The sequence below is a fragment of the Solea solea genome, chromosome 12 (genome assembly GCF_958295425.1).
Source record: "Solea solea chromosome 12, fSolSol10.1, whole genome shotgun sequence".
Taxonomy (NCBI): Eukaryota; Metazoa; Chordata; class Actinopteri; order Pleuronectiformes; family Soleidae; genus Solea; species Solea solea.
Window position 1 is genome coordinate 16528098 of NC_081145.1, and position 16523 is coordinate 16544620.

The 16523-nt window shown below is 40.1% G+C and overlaps 1 protein-coding gene across 1 annotated transcript in view; it reads right to left on the reverse strand.

Moving 5' to 3' along the window:
• Positions 1 to 15170, reverse strand: part of LOC131470631 (PDZ domain-containing RING finger protein 4-like) — a 113485-nt gene extending 98315 nt beyond the window's left edge. Inside the window, exons 1-2 of the mRNA XM_058646584.1 lie at positions 14644 to 15170; positions 12947 to 13039 (exon numbers count right to left, since the gene is read on the reverse strand). Coding sequence (XP_058502567.1) covers positions 12947 to 13039; positions 14644 to 15063 — 513 coding nt within the window. The 5' untranslated portion in view covers positions 15064 to 15170. The remainder of the gene's footprint in view (positions 1 to 12946; positions 13040 to 14643) is intronic.
• Between the last annotated feature and the right edge of the window lie 1353 nt (positions 15171 to 16523).

The following is a 16523-nucleotide window of genomic DNA, read 5'->3' on the forward strand; positions in this document are numbered from 1 at the left end:
TTTGTGGCGATTAAAAGCCACCCTGGAGACCTGTGGTAATGGTTAAGGAGGGCATTCTAAATGCCTTGCCTCACCGTATGGCACAGCTCTGGGAGGCCTCCAAAGGGAGCCAGGCAATCCTCTCTGCGAATGCCTGATTTATCACCAGCCGTCCACAACTAATGTACCAGGCTCTCTGGCTCTCCTGGTTGGCTCAATGTTGATAGGAGCTTGCTTTATTATTATCTGCACTGGCATCAAAGACTGAGCAGCTTGTATTATTCATAAGATCACCCACATTCTCTCATCCAAACACCAGATACATTATGCAGACTGCAAATGCAGGTCTGATTTATTATTTTTTGTTGTGTACAAACATACAGTACACATTGATAAGATGGAGAGATCTTTGAAACCGCATCGCCTCGTAATGCAGAAAAAAAAGAAGAAAAAAAGAGAGAGGGTGAAACTGGAATAAAAATTCTATGAGCATGCTACCAAAATGATGAATCACGCTGCCTCTGCCTTGCAAGACACGTGAAGTTACTACATCCGCAGGCAGCTAACTCAAGACAAAGGGAATAGCAAATTATGGCATCACTCAATAACATCCACGGAACGAGAGTGAGAAATAAAGTCTGTTTCTTTCCACTGACATCCTCATCCACCACTGGCCTGCTGACTTTTATGTACCACAACGCAATGCTGAGTTATGGATAAAAAAAATGCATTGTCGCACCATTCTTTTCTAGCCTCTATCAGCTCAAGCCAATTACACAGCCCTAAAAACAATAAGGAGTAAAGCTGCCATCTGCAACAGGGGGCCAGCTACTCACTTTGATTAGCCACAGACTGCTAGCTGACATCGATTTTAGCCATTGCTCTATTGGGAAGAGGAAATTTCAATCATTTGTCTCAAAGGATATTTCCAAAGCAAAGCCGGAGCATTATCCTGCACGAAACAATCATGCATGTAAACAAAGGGCATGCTGAAAAATACAAATACTTATTTCACTCGCTCTCCCTCCCTCTATTTTTTGCTCTTACACACTTGCAGCCATTATCCTTCTTCTTTCTTCATTGCCCTCACGTTCCCTCCCACACACAAACAAATTCACAGCTAAACACCTAAAATCACTCTCAGTAATCAGTCATCTGTGAGTGGTCGAGACTGTGGTAGTCCAAGGCTATTGATTTCACAGTGCAGCGGCTCTCAGTGGTCATTTGAAGTGATGAGGAAAGACAATTGCAGCCAAATCATCCCTGGCATTCATTAGGAGGCTAAGCAAAGGAGGAAACCAAATAGTGAGAGTCTGTTGAAACTTAATCAAACAACTGGGGCAGGCTAATGGGGAGAACAACAGGCAAGTTTGTCTTGGGTCTCCCAGCAGGTCAATTTGCCGGATGAGGCCGTTAAACAACTAAAATCAAACAGTGTCTAACAATCATCTTCAGTAGCCCGCGGTTTTGTGCAGAGTTCCTCACAGAAGGTTTCCTCCCTGTTGATCGGAGTCGTAAATGAACCAGACTTACAGCCACATTCTCTGGAATATACATGGAAAGCTTGGTGCTGCTATTACGCGAGCGCTATATGATCCACTTTACAGCGAGCAGAGGGAAAGTGCATCGCATAGATGAGTCACATTTGGAGGGGAAAGCCAAGAGATAGGAGAGCAGAGCAGAGCAGCACATCACCAATAAATCTGTTCAAGTATTGGTGAGATGGTGCTCTGCTGTGTTGTTGTTGTCATCGTGGAGAGGTTTCCCCATATGCAGGAAACCAAGAGTGGACACACAATTTAGTGACAAACCATGTACCTGCATCATTAACGAACAAGAGGTATATGTATGTGCAGTACGTTTAGTACTTCTTGAAAATGTGCGGTCCCCTTTAAAAGATGAATTTGGATTGACGACTTTAAAACCTATTTCAATTTACATGTAGACATCAGGCCAAACACTTGTAAAGGTAAACAGAGTTTTTGTAGGAATAGTTAGACAGAAAATGTTAAATTTGAAAGGAAAATAGAGAGACACTGTAAATGTAATTATTACTATGCATCAAAATACTCTCAAAAACATGAAAATAAATGGTCATATTTGACAGTTCACACTTGAACCTGGAAATAGCACTTGATACATCTGTGCCAATTTAATTGCTCTGGAGTCTTCAACCACAGTTTTTTTTTGTAAATATTACTTTAAGCTTAACATTGGCATTATTTTGTTTTTCCATGATTTAAATTTTCTTCTCATCCAAACAAACAAACAAACCACAGTACCAAAGTATATAATCTCCCAATGAAAACCAGAGTAAAAGCAGAACAACAAATAAAACATGTACAGTGCTTGACGAATTTATTAGACCACCTGTCATAAAAATGAGAAAACTTAGATTTTAGAAATCTTACAAAAACTTGTTTAAAACTAAAAAAAAAATTGTAATTGTTATTTATTTGGCAAATAAACTGAATTTCCCTTTGTATACCCAAATTTGAGCCAGCTCACTGGACTAAGTCACAGTCAACCACTAAAACTAACTTTTCTGTTCCAGAATGCAAGTAAATAACTATAATTTGACATCTTATTCAAGAATGTGCTTTACTATTTTTTCAGTTTTTTGTAAAACAGTAAATTTGAAAATGCGTTTTATATTATAACAATAATAATAATTATATTTTAGCATTAAAATATCATTTTGGTTAAAGATCTTCTACATACTGGTGTATGAACTATTACAGAAACATAAAAAAATGATTTTGATAATTATCAATGCTGTTAATTTAGGTCAGCTGTGGCTTTGGGTGGTGGTCTAATACATTTGTTTGGCACTGTATGTGAGAATCAGACATACAGCTGTCAGATGTGCAGCCAAAGATCAAAGCAGGTTGTCATGGGATAATTATTAATATTTATTCTAATTAGTTAAATAACTACAAATCAACAACCCTGCCAACACATGCAGCAGGCTGCAAATACAAATGAGGCTGCACACATGTATTCTTTCTGCCATCTGCTGGTCAGATAGAGCTGTTACATCCACCTACATGCATTCAGCTGTGGTCACACTCGGGTTTAGTGGAAACTGATTGCAAATCAGCGCACAGTCCACCACACTAGCTTTGCGTGCATTCTACCTAATCAGCCAAACAAACATCACTTAATGAGAAACACATGACGTGCAAAAACAACGCGGGGAAACTGCAGCACAGCCAAATGCTATTTGAAGTACGCTGATAGCATCAGAGATGTCATGAGAGATTGGCCATGTGTTCTGCTGCCACAACCAGATGGAGGTCTGGTACCAACACTAGTGCTGTGAGCTCAACATGCTGGCTCAACACCACCAGCTGCCGTGCCGTGGTCCAAAAAATCCGCCTCACTGTTGGTGGTGGTTACACAAACACACACACAAAAAACACACACGTGCAGATTGCAATCGGCCTCCTGTTCTACGCCGTGGAGATCAGTTAGCAGGTAATGAAGCGGAGGAACACTGACGTATGTGCCCTGCCCTGCAACAATACACTGTGAATTCAAACTAGCACACAGTTCAGGTCCTTGCACTCTCGTGTGCTCCTTAAGATGTCGTGAAACTGCCTATGAAGGAAAACATCAATATTAGTTTTGCTGAAAGCACACAAAGTTCTCCTAGAAGAGAATATAATGACTTTGTTTCCCTCGCACAAGAAGAAGAAGACTTATTGGAATATCAGGCAACAAAATGATCAGATCAATCCAATCACAAAAAGGTGTTCATGAGGAAGTAGAGTGATCAGGTTGAAGACTTTTTGACCATCATTATGGGGCATAAGTGGTGGAAGTAAAAATATTAAAACTTAAATGTCTGACCAGTTAAACTCCCAGGGTGAAATGTTTAAAATTACAAATGACAAACAAATAATAAAATGGTAGTTTCAAAGTTTCAATTACTTCGTATTTTACAATTTTAAAACTTATTGGTAGATTTCGTTTTCTCTGACGCTATCAAATTCAACGCTGGCAGGACTTGTGAACAGCTTTGAAAGGAGTGTCAGTATTCAGGCTTGAGACTTGTTTTCCTAATTGACTTGAGAATCAAAAATATGAGACTAAATGACAATATTCCTTTTACCTGTTTAAAAGTTTTTTTTTTTTAAATCAGTCTACACCACAAGGGGCAGAGAGAAACATAATTTAAACTCCTCTCCGTGTGTTGTACATGCAAGTCAACACCAAAGCTGACTCTGACTCATTTACACAGTAGTTCAGCTGTTCTATACAACAGAAGATCAAAGATCTTAAAGATCTTCTCATCAAGAGAAGATAACCTTTAGGCATTCTGACGAAAAAAAGATCATTTAATTTTCACCTACGTACATAAAAAATTATACACATTTTTAAAATTGGATTGAATTTCTTTAGCACAATTATCGCTACTCCCGTTTTTTCCAAAAAAGAAAATGCAATTTAAATGAATCATAACTTTGACTCAACAACACATAAGAAGATGAAAACCTAATGTGACCTAAAAACACAAACCCTAGGGTATCCATAGAAGTAGTTGTGTATTATTGCCGTGGGAATTGACCATGGGTGCACCTGCAGCACGGATCTGTGCCGTGTGAGCACTAAGGGTTAATATTTTAAATATCTGCATTGAACAGAGAATGTGTGCTTTCAGTAGAAACTACGTTCAGATTAAAACTCTCTTCTATCCGCATGAAAAGAGTGATCATAATGAAAATGTGTACTTTACTCTCCACACCCACACATCTGCCTAAAAGACACATATCAGAGCGTTCTCTCTCAGATACTGCAATAATACAAAAGGCAGTGATTTAAAATGAATCAGTCAGCTCTGGTGTAAAAGTGATACACTGACTGAACCTGTCATCAACTAGTTCCCAACAGGTCATGCAACACTGGGCGAACATTATTGGGGCTAATGTAAGTAAAGCAAGGTGACGGAGGAGTAAAAATAGCACAACAAATTAATATTTCAGAAAGGAAACTGTGTTTGTTGCAAGATAGAAGCCTATGACGACTCATATCTGATATTATTTCTGACAGATGATGTTGACAATAAATGCTTGAGGTCATTTCGCACTGCAACAAACTGAATACCTCCTTCTTATTATCTTTGCATATGGACAAAGAAACCAAAACTATAATTGTGCTAAACACCATAAGAAGGAACTGTGTGTTGATTAAAGCTCCAGTTTGTAACTTCTGTCTCCAAAACACTACTGCTACACCCAAACATACCCAACTCCTTATAATGAGCCTGCAGACATCTCTGAAAGGATGACTCAAGGTCCATACTCCAGCTGTTCCAGCTGTTTCGGAGAGCTGGGGATAATTCCTTAACCTTACGTTCGCTGCTCTCTTATTTTCTAGTGCAGTGGTCATGCTTCTCCCTTCTCTCCGTCAGTCACAATGTAAAAAATGTGTCACTCTGCGTCACCACAGACACCAAACCAAAACACTGCTTTAGAAACACACACACACACACAGACTTTTTCTTCTTCCACTGAACAATAGCACAGATGCATGGAGTACTGGCCTTTTCCGATAAAACGAGAGAGTGAATTCAAAGGAGCAAGTTTGTTTTGATCCCTGGTCTTGGCAGGCGTATAGTGCTGTGCCAGTGTTTGCTGCTAATACCCTGGACGCACCTGGCATATTACACAGGCTAATCCCTTTCCTCAACACCTCCCTAATGTACTGTTCTGACCAGACTCCCACTGCACAATTGTTGCTCTGACGATATGGCCGCCTTTGCCGAGATGTAATTAAGTCCTAATCCTCCTGTTGACAAAAGCAGAGGCCGCGTTATTTCAGGATGCAGATGAATGCGCAGTAAATACTGTCGGCAGGCGTGACACTTTGATGATGCTGCACCTCCACTGACGCGCCAAAGGTAATGTCACAGTCTTCATTTAACAAAGGTCAACTTGGCTATTAAATTTCCTATATTGTCTATAATGGAGAGTGCATGACACGGTTCTTTTTTTAATTGGTTTAGCAGACAATAAAAATCCAGACAGCAGCTCTGTGCCATCATTATACCAACGGATGACCATACTGGCTGCACAGGTTTATAAACCGAGCGAGCTGGTCAAGGATTTCAAGGGTATACTATGAACCATTACTGTATTAAAATATCTAAAAACGACAAGACAGTGTTTCTAACACTTGTTATATCTATAGAAATATTTCTATTCAAAGTAACTGAATAGGAAAATGGTTTCTTTTAATTAGTCATTGGTTTTACCATCTCTGGTATTCACCAAACTGCAGCCAGTGTGTTGTCTTTATTTATTTTTTTCTTTGAATGTATTTGTCCCAACTACTCACTGCAGTTTGCTATGAATTCTGCCAGCAGAACAACAATTCCCATGATACCACACCGTTTTGAATTAGAGAACATTGGCCTGGCAGAAATGACATAATGTGCATTTAAACTACTCATAGAGGGCTCTGATGCTGGCGTTTTCTCACCCAAATACAGTCAGAAACAAACAACTGCCATGGAGCGTTAACGCGAATTGGAGAAGACAGAGGCAGATGATCCACTGTGGCAAACCCCTATAGATATAAGATTTGACAATGTAATTTCAAATGTAAAAGTAATGTATTATTAGTATTCAAATGTTAATGTGTGATAAACCACAAATAATCACCATTGCAACCGAAATTAAAGCCTCAGTAGACAGAGAGCAGTTGGTCCCAGCCCTCACTGTGGAAAGTCCAACAACTTCAACTGCTCAGAAACCTGATGATGGAGTGGCCACTGTTTGTGTGTGTGTGACTGTGTGTGTCCATGCACATGTGCAGCTGGCTGTGTGCAAACATGCTGACTCAAGGCTTTCACTGTAATCTCCCTGTAACAGCTGTAGGCTAAGCCACATGTTTATCAAGACTAGGGGGGAAAGTAGGTCCATGTGAGTACATGAAACATCAGGTCACTGACTAACTACACTGCCCCCATTTTATCACTCCTCCAAAGGGCAGTGAAGATGGGAACAGAGGGGGCGACTGGATTTAGAGTTGACCACAGACATTAAGCTGGTGAATCACCTTCAGAACAAGCCATTTTCTCATCACGCTATGTTTGATTGCACGATTTCCTCTGGTGTACAATGGAGCCTTCCATGACATCATTTAGAAGAGGGACCATCTGTTGGGAACATAAATCGCCGATGTCTTTTAAGCAGCCACATGTACACAGCGTGCTAAAAGTACTCTACTAGGAAGTGACCCCGAAAAGTTTGTCAGTTTTGAAACAAGGCTCTTTTCCAGATGTTGTATTTTAAATCCACTTACAGAGAAGCGGGAGAGACCTGTGGGCTGCGAGTCATTAAAGGTGCGAATAAAGCAGAGAATTATCCTCGTGGGTAACTGAAATGATGAATCACTCCGGTCTCCACAACGTTTCCTGTGGTACACCTGAGAGCACAGCTACAGCACAGAACGGAGCGTCTGCTGCACTCAAACCACATTCCTTAGGAAAATAAATACATAAAATGGCACAGAAACAGAAGCACTGTGAACACACAAACTGGGACAAAAGTCAATATTGAGCACATGTAGCAGCCAACATACTCAAAACAAACACATACACACAAGTACGCTTTGTTGAACAAGAGAAACAAGCGACTTCCCAAGTTCCAAATCGGAAAAAAAAATGGACCTACTCTACCTCTGATTGGTTAGTAATCCATCAGGGTCAGAACAAATTCAGAGGCAGGGAGCAGGTGGGAAAAACTCTGCTGTCCCCTGTGTGTGTATGGGGAAAGGGAGAGGTTTCATCGATTATTAATTGATTACTATTTTGATAATTGATTAATCAAGTGAAAGAAACCACTAAAACTGAATCATTTTGGTTTGTGGACAAAACATGACATTTGAGGAAAAAGTCATCATTTCATCACGATTAAAAGAAAATAATCATCAGATTAATCAATTATGAAAAGAATCATTAGTTGCAGCTCTACATGAGCCTGAAGTGCATTGTACTTTGCAGATGTTTTTAATAACTGCATCTATTTTAAAAAACGTGATTTATGAATCATAGTGTGAAAACCAAGTTTGGGTCACCATGAATAAATCTCTAACAACCCACAAACCAAACAAACAGACATTAACATTTGAAAAAAGGGGCCTTTCAGCGAGTGCAAGCACGGTGGTCCTTAGCAAAACAGTTTCTTCTTCACACCTCGTGCCTAAAACGACAGACCTGGGATCCAAAGTTAAACACAAGCACAACATCCAGCAAAGGACAGAAAACCACAAAGGAGGCATAATGTTTTCTACAGCCACTGCTCTTAGTCTGGTCCAAATACACAGCGCTGGAGCGTCTTAATCTCAATATCTGACTTAATAACAAATGCATCCACTTTCCCAAAAGCTTTATGAAAACAAACCGCCACTTATGAAAATAGTGCAAATTCCTTCAGCTAATGAAATTTCTATAAATATGTGTGAGATAAGCAGGAGTGGGACATTAAAACCCAAAGAAGGCTACGGAGGTGGTGAATAATTAAGCACTTCTCTAAATTAAATTTATCTTAACTGATCAATCTAAATGAATGCAAGCCGCGGTTTGTTGTAGCTGCGCAAATCTGTCAAATTGTGGAAGAAACAGGAAATGGTGTGCAGGGCGGTCCCGCTTTCACAGGCGAAAAATAAATAGCTGCCATGTGCATTCTGGGTAAATGGCATCCCAAATAGTGCAGAACCAGTACAGAGAACACCTCCAGACAGCTGAAGAACACGGAATGTGACAACATCATATTTACACCTCGAAATAAACCATGAAGCTGAAGGGAATTGTTTAAATGACGGCATTTCCAAGCTCATTCTCCTCTTCCATCAGCTGTCAGGTAAACAGACAGCAAGCAGTACAACAACAACTTTATGCCATTTGCTCTGAATACAAGCATTCAAATCTTTTTCCCCATTTTCAACTAAGTGCTTTGGGGAATTTGAGCACAAAGAGACTATAAAACTGTCCATGCAAGCAGTAAAAGATGTACACAATTGTGTGCCCTACTGATGTGACTACATCCGCCTTTGTGTTTGGGTACCCACACATATTTTCCCCATGTTTCTCAATCAGAAAGTGACGTTTTTTTTTGCCAAATCAACCACGTCTTCATCCATCATCAATGAACCACAGATGTTCACTTGTCTATTTTTTCAATATCAAACCTCTGATCAAGAAAATAAAGTCAAAAATCAAATAAAGAAACAAACTCAGGAGGGTCATACATCTCTCTTCTCTCTTGTCACAAAGCAATCTTTTCCTGTCATCTTTTGTTATGGAAGCAAACTAAATGACCTACTTTCATCCACGCCTGTCACGCAAGATTGGATTTTGATGACACCGATACTCAAGCTGTGTGCTCTCCACTCCTTCCCACCTCCCACCCTTTTCTTTTCCTCTACATCTCAACACAAAGGAGAAATGGCCGGAGCCGCCACACTCTCGCTCTCAGACGGTGTTTTTATCACAGCAGGGCTGTCACATTTTATTTGAAATTCAATATCATTTCAAACGTGGTATGGAGAGTTCATGTTTGAACTGTAAATACGTGCTCAAAATGCAGAGTGCCATCTCATAACCCTAACCTATTCAAGTAGTTCCTGTTAGAATCCTCCAGAGGGCCCACATAAGGTTGCTAAAGGAGGCCCTCAGCTTTGGTGAAGAGACACGATGTGCAGCAAATACCTGCTAATAACCTCATCTAATACTCTCTGTAAACTGGCTCATTAATATCTGAGCACATGTTTTCATCTGCAGGTAATATTGTAAATATAAAGAGAGGTTCCTGATCCTTATAAAGGTTTGTAAACTTTTGTTTCTGGCAAATAATATCAGAAATTACGTTGGGCCGTTTGCCTTGACTGTTGGTTTGATGTAACGTTATTACTTAATATCTGATGGAGCTTCCTCCTGTTGTCAGCGAGTGTTTATTCCATCCTACTGCTGTTAATTATGAATACTCTTAAGGTTAAGTGACAATTATTAGATCACAAAAACAAGGAACATAACAAAGACTAAATGGAATAGAGGTGAAAAAATAAATTAATAAATAAGTAAATAAAATAATAATAGTAATAATAATAATAATCATGAACAAATAAATCTACATGAATACAATTAAATTGTTTTTTTACTGTGACATTTATTCTGTTTTAGGTTAGTGGTGACAGCAGCGTGCAGAGGGGAAGATTATAAATTAGTTGGAACTTGATTTTGGAAAAAGTGACAGCCCTAAGGGACAGAAAATGTTTCTTCTCCTTTAATCTCATGCTGAGCACACTTTCAATTACACATTTTGCCTTCTTTCAAATGTGGATTTGGGATGCAGAGGAAGTGTAGTGGGTTTAAAACTTTAAATTCGACTGTGGTTTTGTATTCATCTCTTTGTAAACAAACAAATGAAGACATGTTCTGCAACGTTGACTAATCCCGTTGTAGCTTCAATGCTCTGCCTTGGTTCCATTATCCCTTTCAACCATAGCAGAACTGGCTGACTCAGCCTCAGCCCCAGCCACCGACTGTATTCACTGTCAGGCCGGTGAATACACAATCAGCTGGATCTAGATCAGTACATCTCTGAGGTTGTTTGAGTGCACGGGAACTCAAACACAGGACCAGCCTTCAGAGAGCTGGTTTTACAGCGAACATCGGGATCATTTACACAAAGACGGCAACATGACATGTGTGAAATTGCTCTTCAACATTGTTGTTTTTAACTATCATTAAAAACTGTCATCATCGACAAACCTGGGGAAATGTTCTGTATTAAGACTTCAACCTTGAGGCAAGGTTCAGTTTAGTTGTGAACAATGATCTATTTGTGGTTAAAACTTTTGGCAGAATAGAGTTTTCAAACTAGTCAGACCAGTACTTCATGTTAAAAGAGTCTTTTATTTTCCTTTTTCAAAAGAAAACATTGTAATTGTGATTTTAGTGTGTTTTAGGTCTGCAAATAACTATTATTTTCATACATTTTCACACACAAACAAAATATTATTCATCTTAAAACAAAAAACCAACTCATTGTTATTGGGTTCTGTGAGCCATCAGCACTGAAAATCTCAGTGGTCTCATGTGAATGCTACTGAAAACAGTTTAGAGTTAGATTTAACAGCTCAACACATAAGCCACTTTAACATTACATTTTTCCAAACTCTTCACTTCAATAATCCACATCCTACAAACTGCCAGAGTCTGACATGTGACACTGAGTCATAGTTGTGATTTCAACTGACAAAATGTATACACACTGGCTAATAATGAGTAGCCTGATTGTCTCTATAATATCTGAAATCATAATTTCCATTGAGGCGCTGCACGTGAGTCACGCTTGAACATGGAGCTTGACAGACGTAACAACATTAGCTGGCTGGGCACAGAAAAAGGTTATTTAGATTGGCTTTCCAACCACACAAAGGGACCTTGATTGTGATCCATAATACGATGTTTACTAACCAACCAACACCATTGTCCACGCAGGACAGAAGCCCCAGCAAGAGAGGACTTCCACGTCACCATAAACCTTTGATGAACTGTAAACCAGCTCTTTTGAGTATTGGAAAAGCCATTAGGAAAGCAAAGGGGAGGAAAACACGCAGTGAGTAAACTATTAAAGAAGCATTAGAGAACTTTTTAGATGAGAAGGGAAAAAAAAGAGCTGAAAATTAATGCTATGCTGCTGGCCAACGTTGGAAGAGGAAAGTGAACTGTTTTCCACATTAATCAAAAATGAGTCTTGTGCACTCACAGTCGGCTCCAAGCGATTAGAGATTTACTTCATGTAACCATTACCACAATACACTCATCTGCCCTCACCAGCAGCCCAAATGTAACACATAGTCTCTGGATGGCGGGTTAACAACACAAACCATAAGACTTTACTAAAACAAGCATTATTATTATTATTATTATTATTATTATTACTACTACTACACATGGCAGGGACACAGGAGGATTTAACCAGTAAAGACTGCAGAGCAGCTGCAAACCATGTCCTCATATTTAGACCGGCAATTAAACAACGTACATTATGCAAAGTTGCACATTGTGCAAAAATAATTGCTAATTTCAGAGTTAACCTTTTTAAAATAGTTGCTTTCATTTATTTGAGGAAGGAAAGTCAAAATACTGTGTTTAAACGAAAATGAATAATTTAATGGAGGAAAGTGCTTAATTATTAAATAAAAATAATAATAATGACATGATTCCCTACGTTATGTTTGTCCATTTACTACCCTTTCCACTCACATGATTTCTTTTTTAGTTTAATGTTGAGCAATATGTCACAGAAAATGTCCCAAACTAATTTGCCTGCTGAATGTTGCAGGAATAACCTTTGTTTCCGACTACAGTCAGGATGCAGTGACTAAAGATGACATGTGATGACACGTTCTGACCCAAAAGTTTACAGATAAGTTACCGACTGTGAAAGTGATATTAGATATTTGATATGATATCGGCTCAGCTCAGCTTAGAAAGCGCTGCTCAAGTGACACCAGAACAGAAGGACATCACATGAACAGATTATTGCACATAAGTCAGACGCTGTCAGAGTGATCGTGCAATACTTCTGACAAATAACTCATCTGTCACCGAAACACGAGCACGGGGTGTGAGGAGAGAGATTAACTACTAGGAGCAGGCACAGACTGTGACCACTCAGCCTTCACTGTGATCCTTGAGTCAACATTTACACTCTGCATTGTCTGGTGGAGGAGCTGAAGCGGCACGTGAACCACAGAAGGAAGAATTGTTCCTGTGTGGACACTAACAGTGATAATGACAGACAATAACAACAAAATGCCCCTGTTTTTGATCAGCACAATCAAACATATGTCCTTTTAGAAATCGAGCCATAAAACCAGAGTCTGCAGCAGTGGCTCTGCACATTTGAAGGCCATATAAAAGCTGTAATTAGTGACTTTGAGTTGCTCTTACCTCAGGTGGGGTGAGCTGTCCCTCCGCTGACTCCCCCTCTGCAGGTGCTGCTTTTTCTGATGTGTGGCTGTCAGCGGCCGTCTTTAAGTCACTCTGTGGGACAAAAGATACAGGAAGGGGATTAAGTTTAGAGGTGGCATCTTTTCCATGCTACTAAAGGCATACGGCAGGACATGGAAATATCTGAATCTTCATCCCTGTCACCTCGCAGACGGGATTACCTGAAACAATCCCTGCACCAGATATCAGAAAACAAATAAGAATCGATATGATGCTTAAACCATAAAAATAGCCTCAACGCTTCAATAATACAGGTAACATGGTCTAAAGAGAGATGTCTGCTATCACTATTATAAGAAATAGACATGAGTGAGGGCTGGAAATGTCTGACATGTTATGGAGTACTTTGTTTTTAAAATGGCTGCTTACACATAGGGGGAAATGCATGAGTGAAAAATGTCTTTTAAACAGCTAAGGGCCGGGTCATACTTTGTGTCTGTTTGAGGACAGATGTCCCCCTTGGGTCAGCGTGACATACATTTTGTCATCCACATATTTCCACAATGGCTCAGATGAACATGGAGACACCTTGAGCTTGTGCACAGGGACATTCTAAAACGCTTAACGTGACGTGACAAAGGTCAACGTATCTTAATGCCTAAACAGCGATCACTCATCACCTCTGCAATAATCAAAAACGGAAACCCCAATATTATGGATGCTGTTGTTAAGTATCTGTGGATCTTTGTTTCTTACAGACACACTCGGACATTAGGCTACATTAAGCGTTTTTCTCCATAACGAGCACCTATGGAGAGGGAAAAGCTTAACGTAGACAGCATCCATAATACTGGGGTTCCCGTTTTCATTTTTGGAAAGGTGAACGTGGACATGATTAGAAATATGTTGACGATTGATGGCTGTTTTTGGACATTAAGGTACATATAGCTTTTTCACGTCACATTAAGTGTTTTAGAATGTCCCTGTGCAGATAATGTGTGCTACCTGCTCATGCTCCACGTAGCACAACACTTTTCAGTCCAGTCGGTGGTGTGCTGTTGCTTCAGTCAAATAAGACAACTAAGAAGACAGTGGAAACTTGCTTGAGATTATATGAGAAGGTTTAGCCAATACCCAAACATCTACAAAGGAAACCAAGACAAACAGTTGAGAGTAATGTCCTGGTGAGAAATTGCCACTTGTGAATGGAATAATAGATCAGGACGATTTAAGTGTGAGCAGTTCTGCTCAGGTTGTGACAAAAGTAATGTTAGGAGAACCTCAATGCAACCAAAAGAGAACGTTCTACAAAGGTTGCATGAAGGTTGTGAGTAGTAATGCAACGTCTCCGTCACCAAAATCTCTCCCACCAGACAACACAGGCAGGTAGGAACCAAAAACACGAGGTTGTTCTGTATCATATACAATGCACACAACTATTATATTTAATAGCCTATAAGTATAAGCAATTATGTGTGTGTCAATTCTGGGAACTGAATGTGCAACCAAAAGCTGACCTTAAGAGAATGTTAGGAAAACTTTCAGAACATTCTGGAAACCAGAAATTGTTAGCTGGAGTGTTGTTTGAAAGAGTTTTTTTTTTAAAAAACTCATATGGACTGATATCATCACATGGAAGTTCAAAGTTGATATCAGTATCATAATGGACACAACAAGGTTTATCGAGCCATCCCTACCTTGCAGTATCCAACGAGCTGCTCTGAGATGCCGTTGATGTGCAGCGTGTACTGGTGCAGTCTGCGCTGGTACCTGAGGGCAGCGAGCTGCGCCTCGTTCTGTAGCGCGGACACCTGGGCCAACAGGAACTGCTCCCTCCTGTTCCACCTGAGCCTCGCCATCCGGGATTCATGCTCCAAAGCGGCGCTTTTCTCCTCCAGCGCGTCGGTGACGGCACGGAGCGCGTCCACGCAGCAGTGCTGCTCCACTTTGTCGGAGTCTTCAGAGGACAGCGGGAGTCCGCATCCTCTCTGACAACAGACGCCTTCACCTCGGTGACACGCGTCTGGCTTCGTTTGCGACGCCATCGTCATCATCGTCGTCCCGCCTGAGTTTACTAAAACTTTATCCCCGCAAGAAGTTTGGCAGTCAGCGCACATAGTTTGCGCATGCAGCCTCTGTAGGCGCCACACAGTTACTCTACAAGTCTGAACACATGAAGAGTGAACGCACTGAGACGCGTGGAACAGGACACACTGCGCAGGTCACAGCAAACACTTCAGTCAGTCACAGCAGGAACTGAAGTTAAAACTGTTCAACTTCCCTCGACTCGCTCATAGGACAAGAAGTTTGAATTAACATATTCATTATGACAAGTGTCATTTCACTTTTCCACAACGTCATCTGTAAACCCTAACTTATAAATGGGGGAAGTGACGTCATTTCCAAGGATAAATCATTATAAGTTGGGGGTTTTGCAACTGATTGAAAGATGAATAGAAATTACATTTTTAAAACTTCTTTATGGGCAGTAAACATTTTACACATCTAAAGCAAAACATTCACAGCAGTTGTCTGTTGTGTCTCAAAGTGAGTTTGCACAGTGTATTAATATGTTGAACCGCGTCAATTATTAAATTGTTGCCCGATTATCGCGACATAATGTTCCATCTTGTTCATTAATAATATGTACCGTATGTAATGCTTTGCTTCATTTGTGAAATCTATGTGTGTAAGAAGTGTTTATTGTTTACCTTTCATAAAGAAAATGAAAAACAATAAAAAAAAAATCAATACTCATTCTGAGATTTTATCATGATTATATTATTCATATTGACTGATTTGAAACATTCTTTTAATCATTATCATATTTATGTCCATATTGCCCTGTCCTGTGTGACCTGAGGATAATAGTAAATATGACTGTCTAATTAAAAATATCATACTTTGTCCTTGTGAGAATAAAGTTCTGGATCTCTGAGAGGGATTGAATTACAAATAACCTGGACCAATTAAATGTTACCCCTGTTTGACATAGATTCACTTCTCCCTTATCAGAGTCGTCATACATCCACATCACACCTTTACCTGAATTAACATGTACAATTTCAGTTTGGCTTAATTGCATGTCGCTGAGAAAAGGTGCTGTGCATTACTGATCCTCTCCAGCAGAGGTCTCTCATTCTCACACACAAAATTCTTCACTTTTTCCCAACACAGACTGAAGCAAACTCCGTTGACAACCAGACACAGTCCAGACCACGACTGACATAATCATTAGGTGGTTTTAATTTTACCTCCCCTTTAACCCTGTAAACCCTCTTTTTAGCTCAGGTTCTGCAAGTGATGGTGTGTCAGGGAAACCTGTCTCAAGGGGTCACTGCTCTTTTTTTCCCCAGTGAAAGCCCAGCTGTAACACAATCTCTGCACAGAGACCTTCACTTATAAAGCCTTCCTGCACCGGTGCGAGGCTCAGCCTCACTGTCTGACACAGCATGACATATTGCAGGCATCTCAGTGAAGGCGTCACGTTTCAGGTTCTCCCAGCGATGGTGAAGTCTGTTTCTACTCTGCTCTGCACCACTTTAAAGTGTGTTTTGTGTTGTCTGAGCTGTCAAAG